General features: G+C 49.0%; 2 protein-coding genes across 7 annotated transcripts in view; both read right to left on the bottom strand.

Moving 5' to 3' along the window:
- Nucleotides 1–1,923: 1,923 nt before the first annotated feature.
- Nucleotides 1,924–15,857, bottom strand: LOC149341156 (retinol dehydrogenase 12-like). Of its 4 annotated transcripts, none has more exons than XM_089543050.1 (7): nucleotides 15,720–15,857; nucleotides 11,440–11,633; nucleotides 9,428–9,667; nucleotides 9,048–9,134; nucleotides 8,326–8,520; nucleotides 5,299–5,405; nucleotides 1,924–3,486 (listed from the first exon to the last, which is right to left on the bottom strand). In XM_089543050.1, the coding sequence occupies exons 2-7, from the start codon at nucleotides 11,612–11,614 to the stop codon at nucleotides 3,283–3,285; spliced, it is 1,008 nt and encodes a 335-aa protein (XP_089399176.1). In that variant the 5' UTR covers nucleotides 11,615–11,633; nucleotides 15,720–15,857; the 3' UTR covers nucleotides 1,924–3,282. The 4 variants fall into 4 exon arrangements, with proteins under 4 accessions (XP_089399176.1, XP_089399179.1, XP_089399178.1 ...); XM_089543053.1 differs by lacking the exon at nucleotides 15,720–15,857 and adding an exon at nucleotides 13,003–13,190; XM_089543052.1 differs by lacking the exon at nucleotides 15,720–15,857 and adding an exon at nucleotides 12,988–13,189.
- Nucleotides 15,858–19,736: 3,879 nt separating this feature from the next.
- The window catches only part of LOC149341157 (uncharacterized), a 34,684-nt gene continuing 26,797 nt past the window's right edge, over nucleotides 19,737–27,623 (bottom strand). The window contains exons 7-11 of one of the 3 annotated variants that reach the window (XR_016282875.1): nucleotides 25,725–25,940; nucleotides 24,675–24,751; nucleotides 22,465–22,687; nucleotides 21,227–21,437; nucleotides 19,903–20,035 (exon numbers count right to left, since the gene is read on the bottom strand). Coding sequence is in view for 2 of the 3 variants with exons in the window: in XM_089543058.1 (XP_089399184.1) it covers nucleotides 19,781–20,035; nucleotides 22,465–22,687; nucleotides 24,675–24,751; nucleotides 25,725–25,940 (771 nt within the window). In the remaining variant the exon portion in view is untranslated. Of the gene's footprint in view, nucleotides 20,036–21,226; nucleotides 21,438–22,464; nucleotides 22,688–24,674; nucleotides 24,752–25,724; nucleotides 25,941–27,623 lie in introns of all 3 variants that reach the window. The other 2 variants (XM_089543059.1, XM_089543058.1) reach the window with 2 other exon arrangements.

Genomic DNA, 27,623 nt, shown 5'->3' on the forward strand with positions numbered 1-27,623 from the left:
TGATACCTTGCAGGTGACGAAAAGTAAAGGATATTCAAGGCGATCTCTTGTACCAGTGGCAGAACGTGCTTGAATGCAGAGCCATCAGGAGGTAACTGCTCGCTAATGGGAGCGACAGCCTGAATGCGTCAAGGTGCGCTTGTTTCAGTCGCTTTCTTTTAATTTTTTTTTTTTTTTTTGCTGTTTGCTGCTAGGCACCGAGAGCTTTAGCAGAGCAACTCCATATAAATAAAATTATCTTGGAAGGCGTGAACAACCCCATATAGCATTTATTAAAAAGTTACCAGGTAAACATCTTACCAGCTCCATCGAGAAGTGTACGCTTCAGTAGCGCCTGCAGTCATATGTTTTACGTTTTTGTTCATTAGTTAATTGATTTCTTAATGCGAAAGTATTTATTGTCTCATGAGTTACGTGTACTGGACCTGCAGGCAGAGCGTGTCAGCACAAACCGTCAATCATCCATTATAGAAATAATTAATAGAAAGCATATTAAATAATTATGTAATTAGCATGAATGAATAATTAGGGCACTTAAATGATCAATTGAATATGGCATTAATTAATCTGACGGCATAATTAATTAGTCGAGTTAGTCGATGACTTCCGAAATCAATCTAATTTAATCAAATTGATGAAATGGTTAATTACTGATTGCTTAAATGCACAATTAATTTTAAATGGCACCGAAGAGTGAATGGCACCGAACAAAATTCTTACGGGCACATATTTCGTCTTGCCCTCGGTCAAAAGGCAGTGACTGCTGGGGCTTTGACGTCAAAGAAGCAAAAAACAGTATTTGCATGTTTCATTTTGAAAATATCAAGAAAGACGTCTACGACGACGTCATTACTGAAATATGCTTCAAGAAAAGGTGTAACAGACGGGTGCCCGTGGTAAGGAGGTTCACTCTCATAGTTCGAGCTACGTCTAACCATTTTTTGTTCGCTTTCCTTGGCGGTCAAAGACCTCGCATATCGATTTTTCAAGCTCAAGGAACGCTAGTGTCGCCATCGATTTTCAAGCCAAACTACACGGCAAGTTCTGGCCTGTCCGCGTCAACAGGAAAGGCCAATTTCTCGTATGAACAGTTTTCTCTTCCATGCTTATTTGGTTAATAAATATGACAAGTACCGTTCTTTCCGCTTCACACAGGACGTGAGGAGCAGCTTTAATTATAATGTGGACCTGTACAGAGAATGGATTCCAAAAGGCTTAGCCAAGAATAGCTGAGTAATGAGGCCACCTTTAGTTGAACGCTAGCCATAATTATGCCCTCAAGACGTATGCTAAGACTAGCGCTCCACGTTACTGTGGCGGGCGCAGACTGCACGAATTTCGGATCGAGCGGATGACAGCGACTCCTGGTCGCCTGTCCTAACTGCAAAAACGCAAGCTAACTTTCCAACGATATTTATGCAGGTCAGGCACTGAATGTCGAAGCATGTAAAAGTCATTCAATATTCTCAGAAGACTAGCGGCATTTCCCAGCATTAAATACAGGCCGCGTTAAGCAGGTTTCAGTCAAGTTCTCGCAGAAACTCGCCAGTATCATGAAGCAAAAAGAGAAAAGTTTAACATCCCTACATTAACTGACTCACACTTTTGACCTGATTTAAAAAACCGGCCTTTGCCTAACGAGCCATCGGCTGTGTGAATTCTTTTTTATTACTTTTGTTATTCTTCTCAGGTAACAAGCACTGTGCAGAAGAAAAAACTCTCTTTCACTCGCACTGACGTCGGAACGAGACGGAAAAGAAAGTGAGCTAGTCCGGTGCCGAATTCTGCATTCTTTCTTCCTTCTTGCTTATAGAATAAGCCACTTAACAACAATACTTCGAGGCCACCATGACAGAACTTTGTTAAAAGTTCGTAAAATAGCGCGAACGAGACAATGACGCAGGAAGAGACGTACACACTGGCTGCTGTTTTGCGCTGGTATTTATATGTTACAACAGAAATTTTATTGCGCAGAGGCCAGAGCAACAAAACAATAAAACATCTGAAAATGACTCAAAAGATGAAAGACCCTCGGTAATGAAACTGATCGTCATGAGGGTTTCACCTCTTAGCAGAAGGCATCATTATGCTTTCGTCAGATAAAAGCACCGACGGTGCATTGACGCGCGTGTCTTTAATATGCTGTAAGCCTCCGTCATTTCTCTTGTCAGCTGATCTGCGTTGCCGCATGTGATGTAACAGTGCTCTAAATTTGGATGACACGCGCTCCATTTTGTTCAGCGGGCTACCGGATGCCCTTTGACACCGTTCTTCGCATCATTTCTGTGTTCGCGCGACCGGACATTTATATAGGCCCCTGCCCGTCCCTCCCATGTATTTTCGAACTCAAATCAAGGTAATTCAATAGACCACCTCTTTGCCACATTTGTTGAACTGCGATTCTGATGCCGCCACCGGCGTCCCCTAAAGCAATGTTTCCAGACTCGCACGGAAAACTGCCACTAACAACGATGACAACTCCCCATGGCGTGGATGATTTGTACAGACCCAGAATCGGCTGATGAAAACGCTCCCGCTCCCCCAACGAAAGTGTCGTCACTTCGCCATCGCTCAAAGTCGCGACGTTTCGGTTACATAGTCCCAGCTGTCCGTTGCAGGAGGCGGTATTTCTCTCCTGCGTGAGTACCTTTCCCATGTAACCACCGGTTGTTATAGCCCACCCTCGAATCTGTGCTCAAATGGTACTCATCAGTCTAGCCTCAGCTGGTCATCAATCATCACCAACACACATACTGCTAAGCGGGAACATTTAGAGCCTTGTTCATTAAATAGCCGCATTATCTATCGTCTGTATACGACACATAAGGCGAAGAAATTACACGGTACCAGCGCCCGTATTGTCACATTTAAACAGTAATTGTTTCCTGAAACAATTTAGGACTAGAATTGTCTCTCTAATGAATTGTGAACAATACGCCTGTACTCGAAAGTACTATTGAAAGTATGTTTCGTTGGCACCTATTTTCTGAGATGCTGCTGTTTGTAATAATGTATGTACTTATGCTCTTGCATACATTGTTTGGTATACACGCTGTGGTTGCTCAGTAACAGGCCGCCTGACAATAATTTCTGACTGCGAATGTAGTATATATAATAAATAAGAATAAACGCTCCGGAAACGAAATCACACGTGGGGAGGCGCTTCCACTCGCATGCTTCTTTCTTGAGAGTGTAAGGTGGCGCAAAAAATCGGTTGGTCCGTAGACGTCAGTCTCTGTGGTGAACCCACTGGAGCAAGCAGTCTGAATGAGGGCGTGGCGGTCATTCGAAGAGCTTCTCCACTTTGGCCAGCTCCAGGTGGCACAGCTCGACGGTTTTCCGGAAGGTGCTTTCCACCCGCTCCCTGTCCAACACCCTGCGACTGAAGATGCCGTTCGCACAGTCCTCCAAGTACAGGCCCGTGTCTGTCTCGAAGCGGTCGTCCACGGCGGCGTATATGGTCGTCTGGGCTCCCTCCCACGGCGTCTGCGAAGAGGGCACACCAAAACGAAGCAGCTCAGGCATGGCACACAAAAGAAAATACAGCGACAACTTTCTCTCGCCAATTTCGCACACTTATCCAGTCAGGGTCGTCACTGCGCTACTTTTTTGCGGCTTCGTTGCGCTGAGAATGTAAATTGTTAACCTGTTGCATGGTTCCATGATGACGACGAATGCATCCCGAATGTCCAGATCTCGTCGTTTCCTATTGAGCTCAAAAATAGTTGAGGGGAATGACTACCATCTGAATGCAATGACGCAGCATGGGCGTTAGCGAGCACAGGTTCACGGACGCTTGGGTCTACCGCGAGCCACGACGTGAGACAAAATGTAGCAGTACAAAGGCTATAAAACAACACGCGTCAACCATGAGTTGTACAGAATTGTAAGGCGCAAAATGCCGTATGCGTTGGCCACCTCCCGTTTAGCCTAAACGGAACCAAAACGAAATGCTTAAAATGCTTAATGCAGCTAGTAGGCGTCGAACAAAATTTAGAGAAGTCCATATCCAAATAAAGACACCATTTGGCACTCTAAGAGAGGGAAATGTGTCCAAGGGAAAAGTCGCACGCCGTTCAGAAGCATCGTCATCATCTACAAATTAGCCTGAATAACTAAGGCTGCGCTTGCCTAATGCATTTCCATATAATACAACACTATCTGTTTATATCACTGCTCGCAAAGTTGTTTACGATACTGTATACACTTTTACAATGTAAATTGTTTACAATACAGCTGCGGCATAATTATTTCTCTAGTGTTTACAATATACTGCGTCGGCTGCATGAGTATTGCAGAGTAGGGAGCCCATTAAAAATGAAGGAGAGATATACAAAATGTTGCTGACTCCAGCATTCCTGCTTCCACTAGTTTTTTTCTTCCTGGAAACAATACTAATGTCAGTAGTACTAATGACAAACATTGTCAAATTCCCGAATATGAAATCATCTTATGTCTTATCTTGAAGAGCACATTTCAGTAGTTTAAAAAAAAGGGAAAAAACAGCTCAGCGCAAACAGACAGGAGAAATGGGAAGAAACGCATGGCACGACCATTAACTCGCAGCTGAACGTCAATTCAAGAACCCTCCCGCCACTCGAATATACATTCAGCTGAAATTCAGCACTTGTCTTTCTCTCGTTCGTCGCTGCGCATCAGCAGCTGCCTGCTTTAATAATGTCTCATCGACTGGCTTAACAATCTACACTGCCCGAATGTGCTCCAAATACTCCTCTTACCGAGTCCCTTTCCTTTTTGCAGCGGAGAGTTCCGGTTTCGCTTTCTGAAAACAAGGCACCCACCGTAACGTCGTCAGCCAGTGGCGGCAAGTTACGCTTGCTAAAGGAGCACAAACGTCTTACTCCAGGCATCTCCCACGACTTCGTCAGTCAGGGGTGCGCACATTTTCACTCGCCGCGCTTGTCGAATTAGCCGTTTTCTGCACCTGTGTAGTGACCTCACACTATAGTCAGTTCAACTGGGCGCTGCAGTTCAGGAACCGAAAGCACAGTGTGGCTCGTTATTGAATTCTTCACGGCTATGCGTCAAGAGGGAGCGAGTACATATCACCGCCGAAGGCCAACGGCCCTGCCACCCTCTCTGACGCGGCTACTCCGGAAGTGCCTCGGGGAGCCCAACTCTAAGGCTGGCCAGGTAATATATTTATCCCCGTTATTCAAACATGACCTCCTTCTTCAGAAAACATTTTTACAAGCCGTTTCGCATTGCCGTGCGCACAGAAAATCGTGCCATAGGGCTCGCACTCGCAAGCTGGCGATGAATGCTGAGGGAACTCACCTTTCCGAAAAAGTTGACCAAGAGGCGGAAGAGGTACGCGATGAGCCGTTCATGGCCAGCGATTCCCGTGTTGACAGCCCCGGGGTGTACAGCGTTCACAGTCACTCCTGAACACCTCGCGTGAATGAAAGACAATACACATCGTGGAGTGAATAAAATCGACAAGTCCGAGAGGTCGCCGCATGAGAAAAACATAAATGTATTCTTTAATTCTTTTTGTCTAGGTCTCTGAGTGAAGTTAAAAAATAAGGTGCGCACTCACGGACGATTCCCTACAAAACGCTGTTTGGCGTCACCACATGACCGACAGCAGTAGGCCCGATGTTGCTCATCGGCTGTCACCGAGCCTTGCCCGCTAACAAGAAAGCTAATACGCTGGTGAATACACTCCAGGGTATTCGATTGGTCTCAAACATTCGTACCCTATAGTATATTCTAAATGCAGGAAAGATTAAAAGTAAATTGTAAAGATACGCAACATTGCATTCGTCGTTTCAATTATCCGCACGTTCCACATTTGAAAGAAGCCGGCAGTCATGTTAACTAAGGAACGCGCAAGGACTGTTTCTTGAATGTGTTGTTGATCAGAGTGGGAAATTATTTGCGAATCATTTTAGACAAAATATAATCTTGCTGGAGGTAGAAGAAAATAACTAGATCTGGCCGCTTCAGACTAGTCACGTTTAGAGCTCCGCCATTTTTTTGCACAACTTTCTCCAAGTTGTGGGAAACTGTGTGCAGGTACAGGACACTTTTAGGTCTTAAGGTTCCTTCAACTTCCGGTCGCCTAAGAGACAAAGCTAAGCTCAAAGTACTCACGCGAAAACTCACGCGAAGGCGACGGCACGAGCGGCGCCGTCGCGCGAAGTGCTTTGCCGTGACGCTGGCCTCGTCGCTCGGTTCTGCATCCACAGAAAATTTCGTTCGTCTCCCGCAGGTCCCCCCGCCATTAGCAGTCAGACCCCCGCTGGCCATTTCCGGTTTGTTACATAGCTCCTCCACCGAGAGATCTGTCATCGCCTCAAAAAGTGCGTCGGATTGGTCATCGCCACTGGACCGCCACCGTAGAGAAAATTTTAATTGTCCTGTAAGGCAGATCCGCAACATTTAAATGCTAAGAACGATCCGCTTGTCGGTAAAGCAGGGCTAAACATATCTGTAGCGGTCTACGGGTAAGCGGTCAGCAGTGCGAGGTGTCTGAGCTCCCTCCTGCTGTGGGCTCAAAATCACTCGCTGCGCAGTTTCTCACTTGCATAGTTTGCTCATTTAGAAGCAGACCGAGGTGGCAGTTTACGGAAGTGTTTACTAAGCCGTATTGCACAAGCACCGGCACTGAAAGAAAGCACACCTCCCCCGTGAAGACTGGGAAAAAAAAAGACAGAGAGAACAGTCTGCTTCGTCTGTAACAGAGAGATAACCATATTTTCAGCGGGCTACAAGCGGGCGCGGTCTATGGGTGGGCGCACTGCAGGTTGAGATGCATGTCGAGCGCCCGATCCCCATGCCGAAACGCCTTCGGTTGGCGCAGGCGCAGAATCCCTCGCTGTGCAGTTTTTCACAAACGAAGTTTGCTCGCTTACTAGCAGATAGAGGTGACTTTTTACGGGCGTGTTTACAATACGGATTATGTAGACGCTAAACGAAAACCCATATCCGGTGGTGAGCGTCGCCTGCCGCCTTCGCTTAAAGACGGCGGACCTCCAGCACCGCATCGCCGCTCTTCTTTTCGCGCCCATGGAGCTCGCTATTTACGAGTGCAGCGCTGGACCTTGAGTAATGTACGCCTCCCATTTGTGGACTTCTCTCTTACTCTGCATGCCGGAAAGCAGAACGCTAGAGTTCTGCGTTACGACATACATCGAGAGACCAACACGACTTGTACCGTATTATAAAGTTATCCGCACAGAGGAGCCACGCTGATTCGTTATTCAGGCAGAGACGACACGGAGCGAAAATGATACGCAGCTCTATAGCACAGCTGCCTCATGAACATGTCGCCGTAGAATCGTTGTTGTGGCCTTTCTTACGGACGCACAACTGTTTGGTGTCGAGCATTGGTGCTTGATCACCAGAGAAGAGTTCAGAAGTGCAGGAGGCTATCACAGCCCCACTGTGCTAGGGAGGTTTTTATAGGCAGCCAAGTATAAAGATAACTTTCCCGATCACCCACTCCTTTCCTTACCTTAAACATTACTCGTCTACCAAATCCGCGCTTCCAACGGCAGCAACGTCACCTTTGCGACTGTGGAAACACAGACACCGTAGCCTAAAAATTTGCGTCCTTTAAGCTATGCTTCTTATGGCGTCTGTCATATACTTTATCCCCATTATTATTTGATGAAGGCACATGACTGATTTGCCGACTTAGCAAGCGTCACAAAGCTTCCCGACCTCTTTTCCTTTATTTCCCAATGGGCATTCGGACAAGTACGGCCAATGAAAAGATCAAGATGCCTCATTGGTTCATTCACTCAACATGAGCCAGCGCCGTCTTTTCTTTTCATTAAAACGCGTTCTTCAGTGTGCCAACAACCAATGTCACACCCCTGGGTAAACGGCGAGGGCCGTTTCACATGCTGCGGTTTTCGCCTCCAGACGCTGCGATTTCCGTCGGTCTGAGGTTCCGGCCCGGTTGGGATTTAATCGAAGGGTCGCTGCGAACGTTGTGACGGAACCTCGTGACGTCAGGTCACTTGCGGTGATGTTGCAGTTGACAAAGGAAGTAGCGGATTGGAAAACGGGTGCACTGCGAAAACGAGCACAGAGTTCAGCAACCCTGCGTGTCGCTCCTATCGAACTCGCTGGGTATGCGTCGCATGAGAAAGCCTCACATAAAATAGCACGACATCAACGACTGCGCGAATTCTTTCGATCCAATCGCACCAGGTGAAATAGCCTTATCTTTACCACAAGCACGCGGCAGAAGTGCTGAGACTGCGAACTTACCAGCAGTTTCAGTTTTCTCCCTGTGCTCGGGCAAGGCAGGGGCCATCTTACTACGCGCTAAAACTCCGGAGTGCAGCTCACCCAGTGGCTTAAGCCTCCGCGCCAGCGCCTTGGTGAAGAGCAGCATGGCCATCTTGGTGTTGCAGTACGTGAGCAGAGCCGTGCGCCACGTGTAGGTGCCCTTGGCCTGCTCTTCGAGGCGCCACGTGGTTCCGAAGAGGTGCAGCACGGAGGAGAGGTTGACCACGCGACTCGGCGCGCTCTTCTTCAGGAGATCTGCGAGACAAGTCTTCCTGGTGCAGCACCGCTACGGAACATGACCCTGTCGTTTACTTCTGGGCAGCGGCTATATTCGTGAGTACTCAGCAAAGGGTCGTAAATATATCGCCAACCGTTAAATTGGGTCATGGGCCTGCGTGGTGTGTTTGATTTCACGTTGTAATGCAGACTGAATTAATTAGCCGCTGATCTGAAGACGGCTGAACTCGTGCTCCAATATTAAACTTGTTTTGCAGTTTTGCTCCTGCCACACTAGTTCGATCTGTCGAGATCCCGTCATGCGGAAGAACATGATACATTAAGGACTACTGCTAAGCCAACAAACCCCCGTTAAGAATATAAATTGGCCTATTCAGGCCCAATCTTTTCACTCCGATGGTGCCCATAATCGCGTGCTGGCATACTGCATCAAGAGAACAGACCACTCGCAACAGCCTAGGCTGCGCCTGTCGAAACAAGCTTGAATCGCCGCAACATCCAACACGCGGAAGGCGAAGGCCCGTTATATAGGACCGGCACTGTACCTGTGAGGAGGATCGTTAGCAGGAAGTGTCCTAAGTAGTTGCTCTGCAGGCCCACTTCGTAGCCGTCCTCCGTGAAAAGCAGTCTGTCTGCATTTGAAAACAGTCGAACTCAAGGACATGATCTCAGCCTCCTGTGTGATCACTTGACAGAGTGTAGCAGAGGGAGTGTGCAATGTCAAAACGCTAATTACGCTCTGAATCAGACTGGATCTGAGCGACGCTCAAAAAGAGCGCGCCCTACCTCAGAAGTACGCCAGCCACGTGGCGAACGTGGCGGCGTCAAGTTGTGAGGATCCTGGTCCATAGCCTGGCCCCACTTCCTCGCAAGGTATTGGGGCACCAGGAAATTAAATGCCTTTCTCGCGGAAGGTGCAACTCACCCGGAATGTTGCCGGCGTTATTGATGAGCACGTCAAGTCGAGTTTCCGATTTGAGGATGTCGTCAGCGAACGCCCGCACAGACTTGAAAGAGCACAGGTCCAGATGCTTGACCACCACCGTTCGGCCGCTGTCAGCGAAGATTTCTTCCGCGGCTTTCTGGGCCCGTTCAGCGCTGCGGCAAGCCAGAATCACGCGGGCGCCCCGCCTGGCCAGCTCCTTTGCGGTCTCCTTGCCGATGCCTGTGCACCGCGCGAGTGACACCGTGCGCTGCGTGGTCAGTCTTGACTGATGGGCACGGTTGACCCTACCTACTGCAAGAACGCTCGACACTGTACCTTTTAAGGTTGGTTACACTAATGACACTATCACTTATAAGAATGCGCGGCGACTTTCTCGACGCAGAATTTCCCCTATGTCCAAAATGCGTAGATGATGTGTGTCACTGTTTCACAATGCAAACCCATTTTTCACTCGGATTTTTCCCTGAAGGCACCATTGTCCAGTGATATTGGAGTCTTTGGGTTGTTTCATGCTGGAAGCGATAAAAGGGTGAAAGACATCACAACGCAACAGGTACAGCTCCAAACCGATGAAAAAGAACTTGTTTTCTCTGTGGCTCAGTGTTTCCATCTTGTGTGTGACGTCGGCAACACTGGCAGCCCACAAAAATCTGCGACATTGCATTCCCTCGCGAAAGGTACAAAGAAAAATACTTCGAGGAATTTCGACACCAATTAAAAGAATGAGAGGAAGTGAAAGAAAAGAAAGCCAATTAGTCAAGATTTGAAAAGACTGGAGAATCCTTTGGCAAGTAACAGTTGGCAAGCAAGGTTTCGAATGAAAAGACGACTGCGCCTTGGAAGCCCTCAGAGCAGTTGACTCTCTCATCCTCTCATCCTTTTCTTTTTCTCTCATTGCACTCTTCTGGAACATCCTTTGAAGAATGCAGAAGGCACAAAGGACAAGAAGACGAAACAGACAGAGGCTCTTAACTTTCAAGTTTCCTGTCCATAGCTTGATTTTTTTTTTGTATAGTTTTTTAGTTCAAATAATAATTTTACCTTTTATCCGCCTTTCTTTTCGACATTTAAGCAGCCTTAGGTTTGGTTTGGTTTGGTTTGGTTTATGGGGTTTAACGTCCCAAAGCGACTAAGGCTATGAGAGACGCCGTAGTGAAGGGCTCCGGAAATTTCGACCACCTGGGGTTCTTTAACGTGCACTGACATCGCACAGTACACGGGCCTCTAGAATTTCTCCTCCAAAGAAATTCCAGCCGCCGCGGCCGGGATCGAACCCGCGTCTTTTGGGTCAGCAGCCGAGTACCATAGCCACTGAGCCACCGCGGCGGCCCCTTAGGTTTGGTTTAAACTGACTTTGATTTAATGTTTTTATATTCAGCTTGCCTTCTTACAATAAACCAGATGTGAGTGCGTAGTCCATCTGTGTGTGTCTTCCTAAATTAAACGTGGTTTTTGTGCTGCATGAAGTACCAAACCAACTCTCCCAAGAGCTCGTTTTACTTCAGCACCTCTGTCCTTTTTCGTCCTCTTTTCTCGTCCGTTTTAATCTGCGGTGGTTATCAAAGTACTGCAGTGCAACTAGCCACGCAGCAAGTGCTGAATTATCCTGACGCTGTTGTGATGGCACAACAAGTGTGCAACATACAGCGTCGATCGCTACCAGCATACTTTTATCGGCGTATAGTGCAACATCTCACGTCACAAAAATGAGGAGCAAAAATTGGTGCTTCAGTACAGGAAAGTCACCGCGATATGTTCAAAGTCTCGCGGATGGTACACTCTAAACTGAAAGGAGTAAAAAAAGGAGTAAAAAGGAGTAAAAAAAGGAGTAAGCGGTCCACTAGCGCACTCGATCCCTGAGCTATATGACAGCTTATTCCCTTTTTACTCCCATAGAGGCGTTTTCGTGTTTACAGTATAGTACACTTTCTCTGAATGTCCCCCACTGGGCCATTCTGATGCGGGGAACGCGAGCGACACAGGCGTCTCACCCGAGTTGCTGCCCGTCACGATGACCGTCTTGCCGTGCATCGTGCGGGTGCCCCGGTAGATGCCTTTGGTGCACAACACGTACGCCTTGAGGCAGAAGACAACCGCGATCACTGCAAGCACTGCCCAGACCGAAGGCGGCCAGGCGTCCGCGTCGGCGACGCCGGAGGGGTCCATGGCGGTGCACGCTTTTCAGCTGCGAAGAAGGTGTTCAACACTGGGACAGAGCTCAGCACAACGGATCTTTCCCAACATTGCCGAAATGTGGTCCCGAACAGCGAAATTCTAGAGGACGTTTTACCTCGCGCTCACCTATAATGTTCCGGTTCAAAAGCGTGAGAGACGCGGGAGCGTTTTCGCTCTAGGCTGGGCTCCACCAGTCTAGATAAAAATACAGATCTTTCGGTGATCAAAAAAAAAAATGAGAGAGAAGGAGCGGAGGCGTCTAAAGTGTGGCGATATCTTCATTTTTGACTTTTGTTTATTTTATCAAAAACAGCTGGAAGCCACAAAATAGAGATAAAAGTTTAATTATTGGAAGGGCAAAGAGGTCGGCCGGAAATATGAATACCCGGCCTGCTACTCTGCACTGGGGAAGGGGAAGAGAAGAAATAGGGTCGTGATGGGTGAAGATGTGATGAGATGAGAGATGGGAACATGTACGCGCACATTTGATGGCATCGCAACCGCGAGTTGAGGCCCGTGTCGCACGAAAAGCCTGAAAGCGCCCGCATTGCTTGGACTGCCACAAATGTTAGGCAGCTTGCAAACTTGGTGTTCTAATCGGTGCACCTCGTCAACAAAAGTGAATAAGCTGATTACGTCAGGTACAACTGTGGGATCTCAGCAGAGTTTCTTGCTCGGCTAGTTGGCCCGTGGCTTCAATTAAGAACAATTCGCGCAGACCTCAAAGGGAGGCAAATGGGATCATTTTGACGGGACGTGCGCAAACTTTGAACTCATTTTCTTGCCTTCAGGTAACAGCTAACACAGGCAGATAATGAACGCGCTGAAAAGAGGGAGTGCACACGTCAAGCGAAACCCTGCAGAAATTTCTTCTCTACGCCATACAATGAAACTGATGAGCCAGTGGCTCATGCATCGCCTCTTTTCTTGATAATGGACTTGGTAATAGATAATAGAGGTATTAGCGGAGACGTATACCGGTTTGCCGGCCGCCTCCTGCGCATGCGCAGTGACATGGGTGAGGCGACTGCGAGTGCGCAAGAGGCGTCCGGTAAACCGCTATACATCTCCGTTAATACGTATCTGGTATGTTAAAAAAATCTAATGCGGTACTCCTCCAACACCTCACATGCTACTGCGTTCGTGCTTCCGCCAACAATCTTTACGCTCCTTAATCGTGGCCCGCAACCTCTGCATGCATTGGAGTGGGCGGCAGTTTCGCTCTTTCTCCCAGTTTCATCGATCGCGCGATCGACGCTGCGGCCCGTCTAGTCTGTGCAGACGCTCCTACACTACGCTTGAATTTCATACACGACCACAGCGGCACACTTCACATACACGTTCTGGCATGCTTCGTTCCGCACCCAAGGTCAACTGACAGGTGTTGCGACGGCGAAGCTCGGATGCTGTCTAGAACCAAGCGTCAACGCCAGCGAGCAGACATCCAGGCACCCAGGGTCAGTTTGTAAATAGCATCAGCGCGCCAGGGTGTGGAGCGGGCCCGAACGATCGCCGGCCAGGCGGCGGCGCTGCGGTCGAAAGGCTCATCGTCTGCTACCTCCATGGAGAGGTCCTGCCCCAGTGCCTCCTTGAGAACACTGCCCTGCCCATACTGCCCTGCCCATACAACACCCTGGGAGAAAAGTGTGGAGGAAATCACGTGCTTTTTTCTCGAATGGGAGGCCATCTTGTCCGGCCGCAGCTTAGCAACGGCGTCATAGTTGCTATTTATAAACCGGGCGGCAGCAGCGGGCCGCGGCGTACAATGAGATGTGCGCCGTAGGAGTACTTTCTTTAGATGCTGGAGTTTCTGTTTTTGGTAGTGCTCACAAGCTGACGTTGATGCCGTTCCCTCATATCTCAATGTTCCCTTGTTGCAACTTATGTGTGTTCTTGCGTGTTATGTGTGTTACGCTCCAGCGATTGCAACTGGTGTTTATTATAACTGCCATTTTTTATTTTCAACGATTGCGTTTGTGTTAAAGGGGGACATGAGATGGGCGAGAGCGATATTTTAAAGGAAGAAGCTGCGCTTGCTCTGTTCTTACTACATAGAAACTTTGTTGCATGCCCGTTTGAAGCGTGCAACGTTTGAAGCGTCTAACGAGCTAGTTGCCTCTAGGACGTGCCGGGCTCAAGTGTATTCGTTCAATCGAGGACAGGTCTGTATTTTGGGTCACGCGCTATTTTTAGATCCGTTTCTTGTAGCAGCTTTTGCATTTCCTGTTCTGGCTGATGTCATGGCGAACAAGCGCGAAAAAGAAGGAGCATATTCTCACTTTATGACAATGAAAATGTTTCAACTGTCCAAACAGTTTTTATATTTCGTTTGCCATCCTTCGTGTATTGCTTTGTGCTTTGACTGAGTAATGAAGCTCTTATTGAATTTGGAGGTCTTTTCTCACACGTGTTTATTGTGCCCATGTCCAGTGATAGTGTTATTTGAGGTAAAAAGTGCTTAGTGAAATGAGAATGAACGTGTGCATTGAATTAGAACGGAGCCCGTGGTTATGAAGAAAAATAATTCGATGCGTTCATTACGTATACAATAAATTGATTTTCATTGCTTGTATTGTGGATCAAACGTAAACTGTTCTACTATGTATTGAGTATTTCACCATGAAGAGAAAATGGGTGCGTACAGCTGCAGTTCTACACGTCAAACATGAAGCACAGGATTGCAATAATGCACAACAGTGTGAAACTTATACTGCAGCCCCTGGGTACTCCTAAACTTCTAAAAGCAGTCTGAAAAGCTACGGTAACTTAAATTATGCACCCGACTAGATATGTGGATGCGAAACATGTCGTGTTGCAGTGCTACAAGGGTAGATCTATGGATCATTCTTAAAGGGGGCGGTCCCAGTTGTTAAGTGAGGGAAACAGCGCCAATGACATGGACGAGACAAGGCTACACAGGCGCTGAACTAACAACTGAGGTTTATTGTCGTACGAGGAGGGAATTTAGAGGTCACACTAACAAAACAAAGAGCGCGTCTGCCTACAATCAATCTGATAAAAGGCATGAATGGCATTTCTAACGCGGCATATAGTTATGCGAGAGAAATTAACACCGACATCTGTCAGCGAACACAAAAAAAGAAAGGCTCGCACATCATGTCACACAATAACGGCGAACAAAGGTCATGAAGTACGGATAAGATCAACACGGATGAAAGTGGTCATCGAGGTTGGCAAGTTTCTTCTTATTCAGTGTGATCGAAAGGCTGCTGACACAATCTCCTCCAGTCTTGCGAATGCATAACGCCTCGTAAATATCGCGCGTGCGCATTTCCTTGTGCATTTCCGATATGATGCACCCTTCTGAGGAAAGACTGCAGTGGTTACAAGACCCGTAATGCGCTGTCATGTCACCGGTGATCAGGAAGTAATTGTCGGCGTAGACGTAACGAGTTTAATTCGAGTGGAGGGCAAATTTTTAAATGCAAAACATCGCAAAACCTAGAATGTGCATGCAGTCGATTTTTAGTCCAATAACCAGGGGATCCCCCTGGGCGGGGGAGTAGATTTGCAGTAGGGGAGTGATTGCTCGTCAGTATCCACCAAAGCGCAGCCATGCGGTTACAAGGGAAAGCATGTCTTCAGTTCAGTTTATGTCCCATTCTCGACCATAACTGCCTCATCTGTGGTTATGACATCAAAATAGCAGAGCAAACATTTTCGTTTGCTCTGATAAGAAAGTAGGCTTTGTCAAGTGAAAGCAAATCACAAAAAAACCTAACCGCGACTTGACTTCACCTGTTCGAAGCCATAAGCCGAACTTGCGACGAGGAGCGAGCATTAAGCGAGCACGTGTAATTAGCGTCATCCTTATCAACCACGAGTAAAGTATAATTAGCGCTAAAGAGTACGCTGCGGGCACCAAAACTAACGCAACTTTCACGACCGCCGTACATTTACTTTCAGTCGCTTTCCACAAAGCCACAGCGCATGAGTCGAGCCGGCGGCTAACTGAAAGATGCACGTGGTCACTGAAGGAGTGTTCACTACCGTGCTGTTGATGAATCAGTACGCGTATGTCCAGAGTGTGCGATTCCGCAAATTACTGCACACACATGGTTGAAGCTGTACTTACCGCCTCCAAGCAAGGGTCATCAGAACGGCCAAGTTTGGATGAGAAAGCGCCCAGAGCACGAGGCCAAGGGAACTCCTAAAACGTCGCCGCACGGACTCCCAGACAATACAGACTGCGCTCACAGTTTGCGCGACTTGAGACGTCTCGACGTTAATTCGCGTAAGCTTCCTGCGCAGAGCGGAGACAATGACAAGGTCGGCCGCTATAATTGCTGCCGGCGTCCCAGCCACCGCTGTTGCGGATTTCTTCCTGTCCGAGAGCACGTTGTGCGAATTCTCATTCTTTTTCCTTCTAGTTTCGAGAAACGACAAGTAGCGTAAATTGGCCGACGACGTCAGCAACGAGAGCAGGACCAAGGCATGGAACGCACTGTCCGTACGCTACGGCCGTGCCATTCCCGAGAATTCCCTTACGTAAGATCGAGCTGGCAACAGCTCAAGCTTTTAAGCATCAAATAGGCTTAGCTGTCGTTCTCTGCAACCTCACTCGAACACTTTCCCGGCAACGCGGTGAAGTTAAGCCGAGACGGAGGAAGAAGACAATATTTACATCAAAGATGTGTTCACGTTAGGGAAAAAGCTTCCAGGTTAAACCCTACTGCGGCTCTGGACTCGAGCTCCACCACTGGAGTGAACGGCGCTAGCGTCGGGCTTGCGCCGCAAGGGGTATCACGTGACTCCCCTTGCTGCGAGAAGAGTGGATGCTGGAATGAATTTCTGCGTTTTAAGCGACACAGGTCGGATTATTCTGTTGATTTTTCCATGTTTGCAGTTACCTCATTGTACATTGTGATCATACGTCGTCGCGGTAAAAGCAGCACTTTATTTTTGCTTCTGTCACGGTCGTTTATTAGTGTATCAATGCCAGACGTGCGCGGCAGAGCTCGGTGCAAGCTCCAGTTTCGCTCCGAAAGATTGGAATCTTTGAGGATCATGGTTATTTAAGCTGATGATGGTCAAAAAAGCGTAATTTACACTGTCGTGTGTCCAGCAAGCATTTCAGAGAGCAAGATTCCGTTTGTGCAGTCGCCGCTAACCTGTGGCAGCTGATGCCGGAGGAGTTACATTGAGGGTGCAGGAGCAATGTTGGGGGTGCAGAACAGATTCTTTGGGTACGATGAGCCTTTTTTCCAAAGTCTATGCGGCGTTATGAGCTGCGGGAGCCACCGCGCTGCGCTCTCGACCGATAACGCCGCTTGTTTGCCACTAATTGCCATTAATACGCGCAGCAAAGCTTATTGGCGATGTGCTCCTCCAGATCTGTTCGCTAACTTTTGTCTGTCACGAAGTTGAAGCGCGGCCATAAAAATCCCCAGCCTGGGAATCTAAGCTGAGCTGCAACCATGCACCGCTTAGCGCCGGGTCGCTCAACTCTATCCCGAGTCAACTACATTTGCCTGGTGCATCTGCAAAGGCACACTCCCTTCCTGCGATGGATTCCGCTTGTGTTTTCATCATTGCGTTAGCGCCACTTCCGACGACGCAGCGCTGCTAGAAATGCTATGAGCTTTCTTAAATATTTGTGTGTTGACGCTGGCGCTCTGCGCGCATAGTAGGCCGTAGCATTTGACTAGTTTTGTTAAGGTACCGCAAAAAACATTGCAGCTGCATCTCGTTCCCCCCTTTCGCCGGCGTCTCGTGACCCCACAGACCCGTCCATGCTCGTCATTCGAGCCCCGACCCGCTGGCGTTGGCCTGCACAGTCTTCGCTTTGAAACCTGAGCAAAGGTTGCTTTGGAGTGGTGGGTGCACGTTTCGTTTCACGAGGCTCTTTCGCTATGGAGCCGCGGAAGGTACAATGCACTCTTGCGCATACAAATAACTTTCTCTGTAGGAGTTGTTTGCGGAAGGCAAAGGAGTTCCTGATCTCCGGGTGCTATATTATAAAGAGGTGCGAAAGAGTGTGACCCGGAGTGTTTTGGCGCAGAGGAATGGAATTCAACCTGCGTTGTGTTATTACGTATTCTCTGCATTCCGGACGAGCGTTAGTTAGCGGCTTGGAAACCAGCTTTAGGGTAGTTATTAGTTTGTGCTCACTTGTTACTTCTTTCACCCTTCTATCACCTCAAGGTGAGTTGTGCTGCATGCATGAAACCCCTTTACCAATGTGTAATGGAGTGTAATGTAGTTCTCCTCCATTACCAATGTAGTTCTGTTCACTCTTGAACGAAAAATTAATGTATTTCGAACATAATCGGCAGTGAAGATAACGCACGTGTTGTCTCTAGCGCTGTTTAAAACAGGCTCAGCTGCAGCCGTGCCATTCTGCTCGGCTTTTTCTGGCCAACGCCAGAAACGTGCTGCCGCAGTGCATGTTTCTGTTTCGCTCTTAGACGGTGCAACATCGATTATTTCTAATCTCAATGCTGAAAGTTCGTGGTGAACGGGTTCGCGGTCTGCATAGAAAGTTTCCCAGGACTTGTGCGTGTTTGATAATCCGCGTACCACGCTTTACCGGGCAGTCTTGGCTTTTATCAATAAATGTTACACAAGTGCCCACTTGGTTTCTGTGTTTCAACAGCTTTGATGGGCATTTTATGCCAGCGTCGTTCCGAGCAGCCTGTAGTGTGAATAAGTGTCGACACGCAGCATAAAATGAATACCATAGAGAAATCAATCATGGCTCTGGGTACTGAAGGCAGAGGAGTGCTCCATATAATTTGTCCGCTCTTCTCTCTATATTGGCGATGCCACTCCATTACACCTCCAACGATGACCCTACTTGACCTAACCTAACAATGCCGCTGCTGTATGGGTTGGTCGTTACCCTTCGCGGTTGATTATGATCTTTCATCCCTCCTGCAGTGATGCACCGTACTGCGCTGCGCTGTTTTGCCGTGCTTTTTTACAACGACAGCTGTCCAGCGCCTGTGTAGTAATAGCAGTGGTAGTAGTAGTCAGCATAACAGGTGGCTGGTTGCCATGGGAACCATTGGGAACCACTGTAAGAGGAAGGCGGAAGGCTTACCCGGAGGGAGGTTACCATGGAAGGAAGGAGGAGAATATATGGCGAGAGCAGAGGAATGCGCATACGTAAAGTGGTTGCCACGCAAAGAACTCGAAGTGTGGCAACTGTGGAAGGAAGAGGCAGAGTAATACCTCAACGGCTGGCGCTGAATCTCGCGTTACACTACTGTAACCATCCTGGGAGTTTGTTTTTTTTTTCCTGAGCTCTACTGCCGTGATGCTGTTGTGTGTGTGTGTGTGTGTGTGTGTGTGTGTGTGTGCGCGTGCGTGTGTGTGTGTGTGTGTGTGCGTGCGTGCGTGCGTGTGTGTGTGTGTGTGTGTGTGTGTGTGTGTGTGTGTGTGTGTGTGTGTGTGTGTGTGTGTGTGTGTGTGTGTGTGTGTGTGTGTGTGTGTGTGTGTGTGTGTGTGTGTGTGTGTGTGTGTGTGTGTGTGTGCGCGCGCGCGCGCGTGTGCTGTTTTGTCGCTGTGCTGTTTTTTCCGGCTGTTTTGTCGCTGTGCCGTTGCTTTTGTGCCCGCTTACAGCCCACCCAAAAGTGGAAAGCGGGTCACCTTCGAAGAAATAATTAAAGTACCCTCAAATTGACCACCAAGAAAAATCTAGTAATGATCATGGAAGGCTTCAAGCGGCCCATCCGTCTTGATGCTACAAGTCGGATACCCCGAAAGGCCGCACGCTCACCCTGACTGTCGCCAGAAATCAACTTACCATCCAAACATAACCGGACAAGCTCACCCGCATAGGAAACAGCGTGAACACAGACACATGCCCCGACCTCACAATGGCCAGAGCAAACGCCCCGTGCACTTGTTCTAACCTAGGAAAAGCGCTGAGCAGCGACCACTACCTAATAACCGCGAATATCGAAGGTTGCTGGACGAGAACAGTCAGCTGTAAGATAAGGTTAACCAACTGGGACTCCTTTCACCAGGATCGACATGCCAAGGGCACTGCGACGGAATGAGAGCGTAACGAGGAGGAAGGAACGTCCAGTCCTCCTGTCCCTTCCTCCTTACGCAATAGGAACAAGTTTACAAAGGGGAGCATGCCTCCTTCTATGTTGAATGAACAGTTTATTATTTCGTACAATGGAGCGGTCACCGACGGGCGGGGCGCCCCCTGCCGCGCGGCACGGGGAACACCAGCGAGGCGTGCATCTGGCCCATGAGCGCCTCGTAGAAGCCCGGCGTCGGCTGCGGCCACGTCGGTGGCTCGCCAAGGCGCGACAGGGCAGCGTCCACGCGAAGCTCCAACTCGGCGGCGTCCGCAGCGCCCTCGGGGCCGGCGACTGGCGGAAGCGGCAGCAGGTGCTCCGGTGGCGCAAGACGGCGCAGCAGCAGCGAGGTGCCGCTCTGCAAAGTGTGCACACACATGTACGGAGGTACGCACACCTGCCTATAGAGCGCTCGAACGGCGCAATGGGGGGAGCACTGGCGACATTTACCAATGGCATGGGGCTCAAAACAACAACTTATAGAGCATAAACATTCGCTTAGATCGTGGCTTACTTCAAAGTCTCAGTGAGATGTAACGAGCCAGGTTGGCGGCGACAAATGTCAGAGATGCAGTAGAGTACTGTTCGATCGCTCTCGACAAATGTGTGGACATCTGTATTACGCCAGTAAGTTAACTTTATGTACCCAGTTGGCACCCGAGGCTGATTGGGCGCGCACGTACCACTCAAACCAAGCCTCCAACCTCCAACCCACGGCATCGACCTATTCTCGCCAGAGCTGATTGACCAGTTGCGAAACTTCCCATAGGTCCCATGCGTTAATATCCGGCGGTTTTACTGAATCAATACTAGGATGATAATGATGGCTTGTAAATGTTTCCTTTGTGACGGACGGATGCGACATGCATGTCGTAATCAGATTGAAAAAGAAAGGAAACAAAAAGAAGGGAGTGGAAAAGGCTGAATAAGAAACCCACAGGCGGTTCAGGATACTCCGTATTGCGTTATTACAGCGGAACTGTCAAAGGTGAGTTTGCGCGACTGAAGGATTATGTATCGTGTGCTAAATGAAGTAAAGCGATGTCAGATGGTATGCGCTAATAATTAGCATTTAACTGCCATTTGTACTCTTCCATTTACTTTATTTAATTTCGTTCTATTTTCCCCTGAAGATGTGGGCGGGCTCTCGCAAAAAGCGAGTGAAGCCCGAGACCCCCCGGATACCTGGCGCAGAGCGATCACACAGCATGTGAAATAATCTACTTATAAATTCATTCTGTGGGAACTGTATAGGAGCAACGCCGAGAAAATAAACAATAAACCAAAGCATCGACCCAATGCTCCCTAATTTAAGAAGCTATGTCAAGAATCGACATTTAGGGCGGTGCAACTCCGGCACCTACCTATTATTTGCTTAGCCACAGAAATTACTGCCTCTGGCCTATCCTCCCTCGGCACTCTCGCCTCTAAAGATTAAGCATTTTCTACCAGGTGTAAATGCAAAGAGCCGCATGCTGCAGGCTGCGCTATTACAAGCTGCTCTGACCTCTCCAGCCGAGAAATATTCTCAGGACTCCCACATACTCACTGATGGCTCAATTTTCAAGGGACTTCCTCCTGTAGCCTTTGTGTGCCCTCAGCACGCCAAATGCTTTCCTTTCGCTTGCAGCGGAAGACACCCTCCACGACAGCACAGCTTCACGGCGTTAAAAAAGCTGTCTTTTATATCCTACGCCGAACCCCTCGCCCAGTGGATGATTTTCACGGACTCCAAAGCAGCGCTCCAATCCCTGTCCAGCCTGATGAAGAAAACAAATCACCAGACAGTTTCTCTCGACACTGGATACCTGCAAAGCTTGACTACTGCCGTAGGCAACTGCAGCCTCATAACATTTCATTGAGTGCTATAGATCACTGTGGCATTCTATCCAACAAAGAAGCAGATGAAGCGGGCGGCAAGTGTCATCAGCGTTGGAAATACGGGATTTGCACCAAACCCTGGCCAATCCCCCACCGTGGGTATATGCCATCAACAACAAGAACTACGGGAGGATTTCCTTCACGAAATGCAACGCGTCCTTTCGCACTAAAAGATATGCCTATTGAGGAAAGAATCGGCTCTGGTGATTGCCGACACATCATCCCCCATTTCTTCATTGAGTCGACCCACATCTTAAAACTAGACTACCACCCAAACTTCCTCGCCGTCTGGAAGTTGTTTATCATCGAGTTCTGAACACAGCGTTTACAAACGAGTTCGGTACCGTGTAGGACAAGTGAACAACAGTCCGCACTGCGACAACTGCGGCTCAGTCGAAACAGTGCACCATATTCTGTTCGTATGCCCGGTGTATGCCGACGAGTGTGCGTACTAGGCACATCGTATGGAGTCACTCACCCAAGTGCCTCTAACAGTATACTTCGTATTAGGTCCCATAGCCTATGTTATGCAACAGAGAAGTGCTATGAACTTTTTTATTTGCCTATTTAGACGACGTTGATCCACTCGACAAACTGTAATGCCTCCTTGCATGTAACCATTAAGGCCGATTCACACGACGGTCCGTTCGCCCACGGCCCGCACATCACGTGTTTATGCGTCAGCACATTGAGAGGCGCGCTGACCAGTACGCGGGCCGACCGCGCGCCTCTCAATGTGATGACGCATGAACGCGGGCCGCGGACGAACGGACCGTCGTGGGGAATCGGCCTTTACGCACTCGTATGCAGTGAACTTTGTCAGCCCATTTATATGACTTTTCACCTTACCATCTAATATCATCTAACATTACTCGTTGACGCAAGCCGAATGGAAGAGGCACCCACCGCGGCGGGCAGGGCGAGGACGCGGTCCCCTTGGACGTCCTGCAAGACGAGCAGCGCTCGGCGCGCCACCAGGCGTCGGCAGAGCGCGGCCAGCGCGGCCTCGCAGCCGGGCTGCGGCCGCAGCAGCAGCGGATCCCCGCGCACCAGGGTCTCGCAGGCCGCATCACGGGGCAGCAGCCACAGGGAGCGCAGGCATCGCAGAGACGACCACCGGCCCGGAGGACTGCCCCGCCGAGAGACAGGGTTGCCGTTGGGCAGATTTTAAAAGGGGCTAAAAGTAGCCTCGTCATTTAATTTCAGAACCCAATTTGTAGCCAAATAGAACGGAAGCAATATTATGAATACGGTTTTTATTAATGAACAATTAATAACCCCATTTTGAATCAACAGAAGAAACATAATACACAGCACAGGAATATGGTCACTTTGTTCCGTTGAACAGAAACGTTGAAAATAAATAAATACATCATTAAACGTTCAGCGCGGGTGCACATAGGTTATCTACAACAGATAGTGTTCTAGGTCCAATGTTTAGGGGAATCCTCAAGTTAGAATTTGTAATAAGGGAGAAATTACTCATTAGCATCCAATCATACAAGCACAGCTAGACACGCCCAATTCGCTAGGCGGTGTTATTTCCGAACCCTCCAAAGTACTAACTGCACAAAAAACTGAAAGGGGCCCACGTGACTGGATGTGAGCAAGGTGCTTTGCATCAATGCGCCCTTATTCGCAGTACTCTCTTCTTTTGGCAGGGTTGCCGTTGGTGCCTACTTTGCGACCCCTTCTGGCGATGAAAATTTCAGGTTGACTCCCTAGCTACTTCGAATTTTATTTTGGTGCATTTACTAGCCATTTTTTTTTTGCAATTGTATACATAATAGCAATTCATTATTTCTAAGCTCTGCTGCCGTGGTGGCCGATGCGCACACGTCTTCCTCGCCGACGGGGACGGCGTGCATCGAGGCACCTGCGAAGCCATGCGTGCAAGAGCAGCCATGGGAGCAGCCATGTGGATGACGTAACGCTGCGTAAAGCTAGAACACAAGGAGCACAATAACGGCGAGAAAATACCTGCGCTGCTCAAGGAGACAGGGCACTTGTTTTATGCATTTAGCGTGCCGAGACCGCCGTCTGCCAAGGGAAAGAATGCAAACGCAAATCGTACGTTCCGTGAAGAATGGCGAAAGGACAAGAAGCATGGGTGGATGCGAATGTAGCCGTTGGCTCTGTCGTCTCACAGCCTCTTCACACAGCGCTTCTGGCTGCGACGACTTGCACTGCAGCAAGTGCTTCTTTCATTGCAGCGATGACTGCACCGTTCCAACCATTCCCGTTTTTGCCTCGTTTCCGTAGCGCCGTAGGGAAAGGGAGCAACACAGAACCTTCATCGCTGGTGGCTCACGCCAGTACAGGCCCGGGTTACCTACATGTATGCGGTGATAGGCTCAAGAACACAAAAGGGGAATACCAAGCCGAGCAAGATTAAAAGAATAACGTCCCAAAAGTGCATGGAGTTTCTAAACAGCGAAAGCAACGCCACAGTCTATGGGAGTTTCTTGAAGAGTACCGCATCCACCGCGAGGAATGCCGGGAAGAAAAGGTTTCGTCCCACTTGTTATGCCCAACAATAGCTAAGCCAAGCCAGAGACCTCGTCTTACCGGCATTACTGCGTCTTTCCATGGTGAATGAAGTGCAGCGCCGCCAGCTTTCCCCCCAGTTATATTGACAAACTCTATGCAAAATTTTACATATTTCACTGCAAACACCCGGCCACGATAAGTTCCGTCACCGGTTTCCCGTGCGACACTGTTTCGACTGGTGGCGTCGAAGTAGAAGGAAAGCTGCGCGGCGATTGCTGCCGAAACAGCAGAACGCGGAGCATCACTCGCGTCGCATGGTGCCTAGTCTGCTTGCGTAAAAACGTCGTTCGCAGCAACTAAAGAAACTAATTCGCTACCAATATCTCGCAACACATAGCTAGGGTAGTAACCTGTTTAGTGATATAGCAAACAGCATTAGGTATCGTAACAACTGACCATCTGGACCACAACAAGGTCCCAAAAGCCATGGGCCTCTCTTCTCCATTTTATCGAACATCGCACTGTTGTTGCGGGAAAGGTAAAGAAACGAAGAGGTTCGCACGCAAAACGGACTGACGCGCGAATGCACTGTGGTCGTCAGAAAGCGAGCAAGCGCCGTCACTTACGCGTCCGCCGAAGGCAGTAGCACTTCGCCCAGCTGGCACCTGATGGCTTCGGAGGCGCCCTCGCGGCCGGCCTCCTCCTGCGAACAGCACGTTTGTTCTCTTCCCATCGACAGGTCTCCCACTCTTTCTGATCTCAGAAAATTAACCTTCTGCGCAATCCTGCTGGCAGCTGCTGCACCGCAGCGGCGCTCAGGGTCCACTATGTGTGCCACAGATATGTGATGTAATAGACCTCTGTTGTCACTCGCACAAGCACCCAAAAGAGCCTCAGCTGCCGCCGTCACCAGGTGTAGGCCAATGCGGTGTCCTGAAGGTATTTTCGTTAGGACGCTCGGCTACTGAGCCGGAGTACCCGGTCTCGAACCCGACCGCGGCGACCGCGTTTCGATGGGGGCGCTCTTGTGCTATGCGATGTTTGTGCACGTTAACGATCCCATCTTTCTCACTTTTTTTCTTCCACTCCCGCCTTCTTCTCTTCCCTCACGGCGCGGTCGAGGTGCCCACCAAGGTGTGAAACAGTTGCCGCGCCTTTCATTTTCCGATAACCAATCATTTTGTATGACCAGACAATTGAAATGGGCGGTAATATTATCTTCAAACAGACTTCAAAGCTCGCTGAAGCGGTATAGGTTGTTGATTTGGTGCCTGTCTGTGCAGGTACTATTGGCATGTGCCACGCTAGTGCTTTACCCCCTCCCCCCCCCCCCCCCATCTCTAAAAATTGCGAGGAAACTTTGGCAACTAAAGTGTTGAGAGGCGAAAGCCGAGGACATTATGCCGAGACGACTTCAGATGGATGTAACGTCACACCGTTCCCGATGCTATATCGACGTCTGCGTTATTTCGACGCAATTTTAACATTTCTGACTATAATTAATTGACCAATTATTCTACAGTCATAAAACGTGGCTTCTAGGTTCATTTTTTCCTCCTCTATCTGAAGCACCCATTCATTTTCTCCTATCTTTCTTAGTTCCCGAGTTAACGCGCTGCCAAAGGTGTGACACTCCCTGCTAACGGACAACAGTATGAGCCATTAAAGGTTCTCGCCTTAAAAAAAACCATTAGGGGAGGTCGGCGCACCGTCACCGCAGTGGCGGCCAGGCAGAGCAGGGCCTCGGGCTGCCTGGCAGGCAGCAGCAGCAGGCCCTTGAGGGCCGCCTCCACGGCGAATGCCTCGGCCGGCAGGCGCCGCGCGCCGTCGCCACCCGGCCCACCGTTGTTGCTGGACTCGCGCAGCAGCCCGGCAGCCTCCATGTGGTACACCTGCGTCCACCCGCATCTGGTGTATAGGCCTAGCGGAAAGCAGACCGGCATGCGCGCTGTCGGGGAGGACCGTGTAGCTTGACGAAGACGTGTACACCGTTTCCATGCGCCGTAATCTTTTCGCATACCTATATCCGAGGCTTTAACCTTTTAGCATATACCTCGAGCTCTCCCGGTACCACCCCTTGGAATGACTACACTCAGATTTAAAGACACAACTTGGTTCTTTTTTACTCATTTTGCTTCAGCGATTCCAATAGAGTTTTCACTCCACCTTTTACTGCGATAGCAGTACACCGGTGGCACGTCGCGAAAATGCCGACGTCGTCTGTGTGAAGCTTCAGCGAGTGAAGCCTCCAAGGCCTCCTCCAACTAAAAGCCCACGCAGCAGCGGAACGAAAAAGCGACAAGAAACCGAATTCAAAGAGGCAGTGGGGGATCCAGCTGCCCTCCAGAAGCACCGCCCACCAGCCACTTTCCCACTTCCTTTCCCCATTCTCCCTTAAAAAGCGTTCTATATACTTTCTATAGATTCCTTATAGACTGTACTGTACTGCCTTCCTGTAACCAGTTTATTTGTGTATTCATAGTCTATAGACTGTCTATAGAGAAAAGCCTACTAAAAGTATACGCCCATAAATATATAGATTGTATACGCCTTTCTGTATAATCTGTATTGTCTATAGATTAGTCTATAACATTTCTCTACAGAAACTCTTCTGTCTAAATAAATAAGCAGGCGCAGCTTGTCATCAACATCAACGGCCTTCATAGCGAGGCCTCTGGAATACACGCAAATGTTTTGCTGCGCTGGTCGCCTGTTCACAGCGGCACCGTGGCCACATGCACCATGGCCTGAAAAGAAGCGGCCGCGCATGCCTTCGCGGGTACATGCCTTGTGCCGGATCATTGCTGATCAGCGACAATCACCTGAGGCCAACGAGGCCATGTGCTAACTCTCTCCAGCGTCAAAAATGTCCGCCTACAGGAGGATTCGCCTATCTCAGTGTAGCACACGCTGTCTCTGGCCTATCGTCGGACGATACAGACCTTCAGTGTTTTCAGCGTGTCCGCTCCGTGAGAAAGTTGATCGAATTCGAAACTGAATTTATTTTACGTCGTTGCATAGAAAATAGGGCTGCAGCCTCACACTCTTGCTAATACAGCAACACGGCCTCTTCGCTGCGTGAGACGAAGGCCGTCGTAAGAATCCTCAGGGAAACATCGCTGGTATTCGCACTCTGTGAAACTCCAACGTGAGGTCCAGCGTCTCCAAGGAGAGAAGAAGATTAGGTGCGCGTCGCAGTCTTACATCAGATATACCCCATCATACTGGGTCCTTCTCTGCGGCGTTGAACCGACTATACTTCGAAGAATGGACAGCACGAACGAATTAGTTTTGAGGAAATTCGGGCTAAATGCGTGGCCGCAATGAGTCGAACTGCGCGCCAGAAAAAAAACGTACGGACAGACGCAGACAGGCGCAGACAAGATAATCTAACTCGCGAAAAGAAAAACGTCAAGAAAGTCGATCGTCTGCACAATTCCCTTCGTTCAAATTCTAATTTTTCCGAAGAGTTCACTGTTGGTCCCAAATAATGGATTGTCAGTCATGAAAATCACTGCTTTCTCGCCTGTTCTACGAGACATTGTTAAGAGCTGCTCATGACGAAAAAAGGGGGC

This window comes from Amblyomma mixtum, chromosome 5 (assembly GCF_055824585.1).
Source record: "Amblyomma mixtum isolate Tamu chromosome 5, ASM5582458v1, whole genome shotgun sequence".
In the NCBI taxonomy this organism is placed as follows: Eukaryota; Metazoa; Arthropoda; class Arachnida; order Ixodida; family Ixodidae; genus Amblyomma; species Amblyomma mixtum.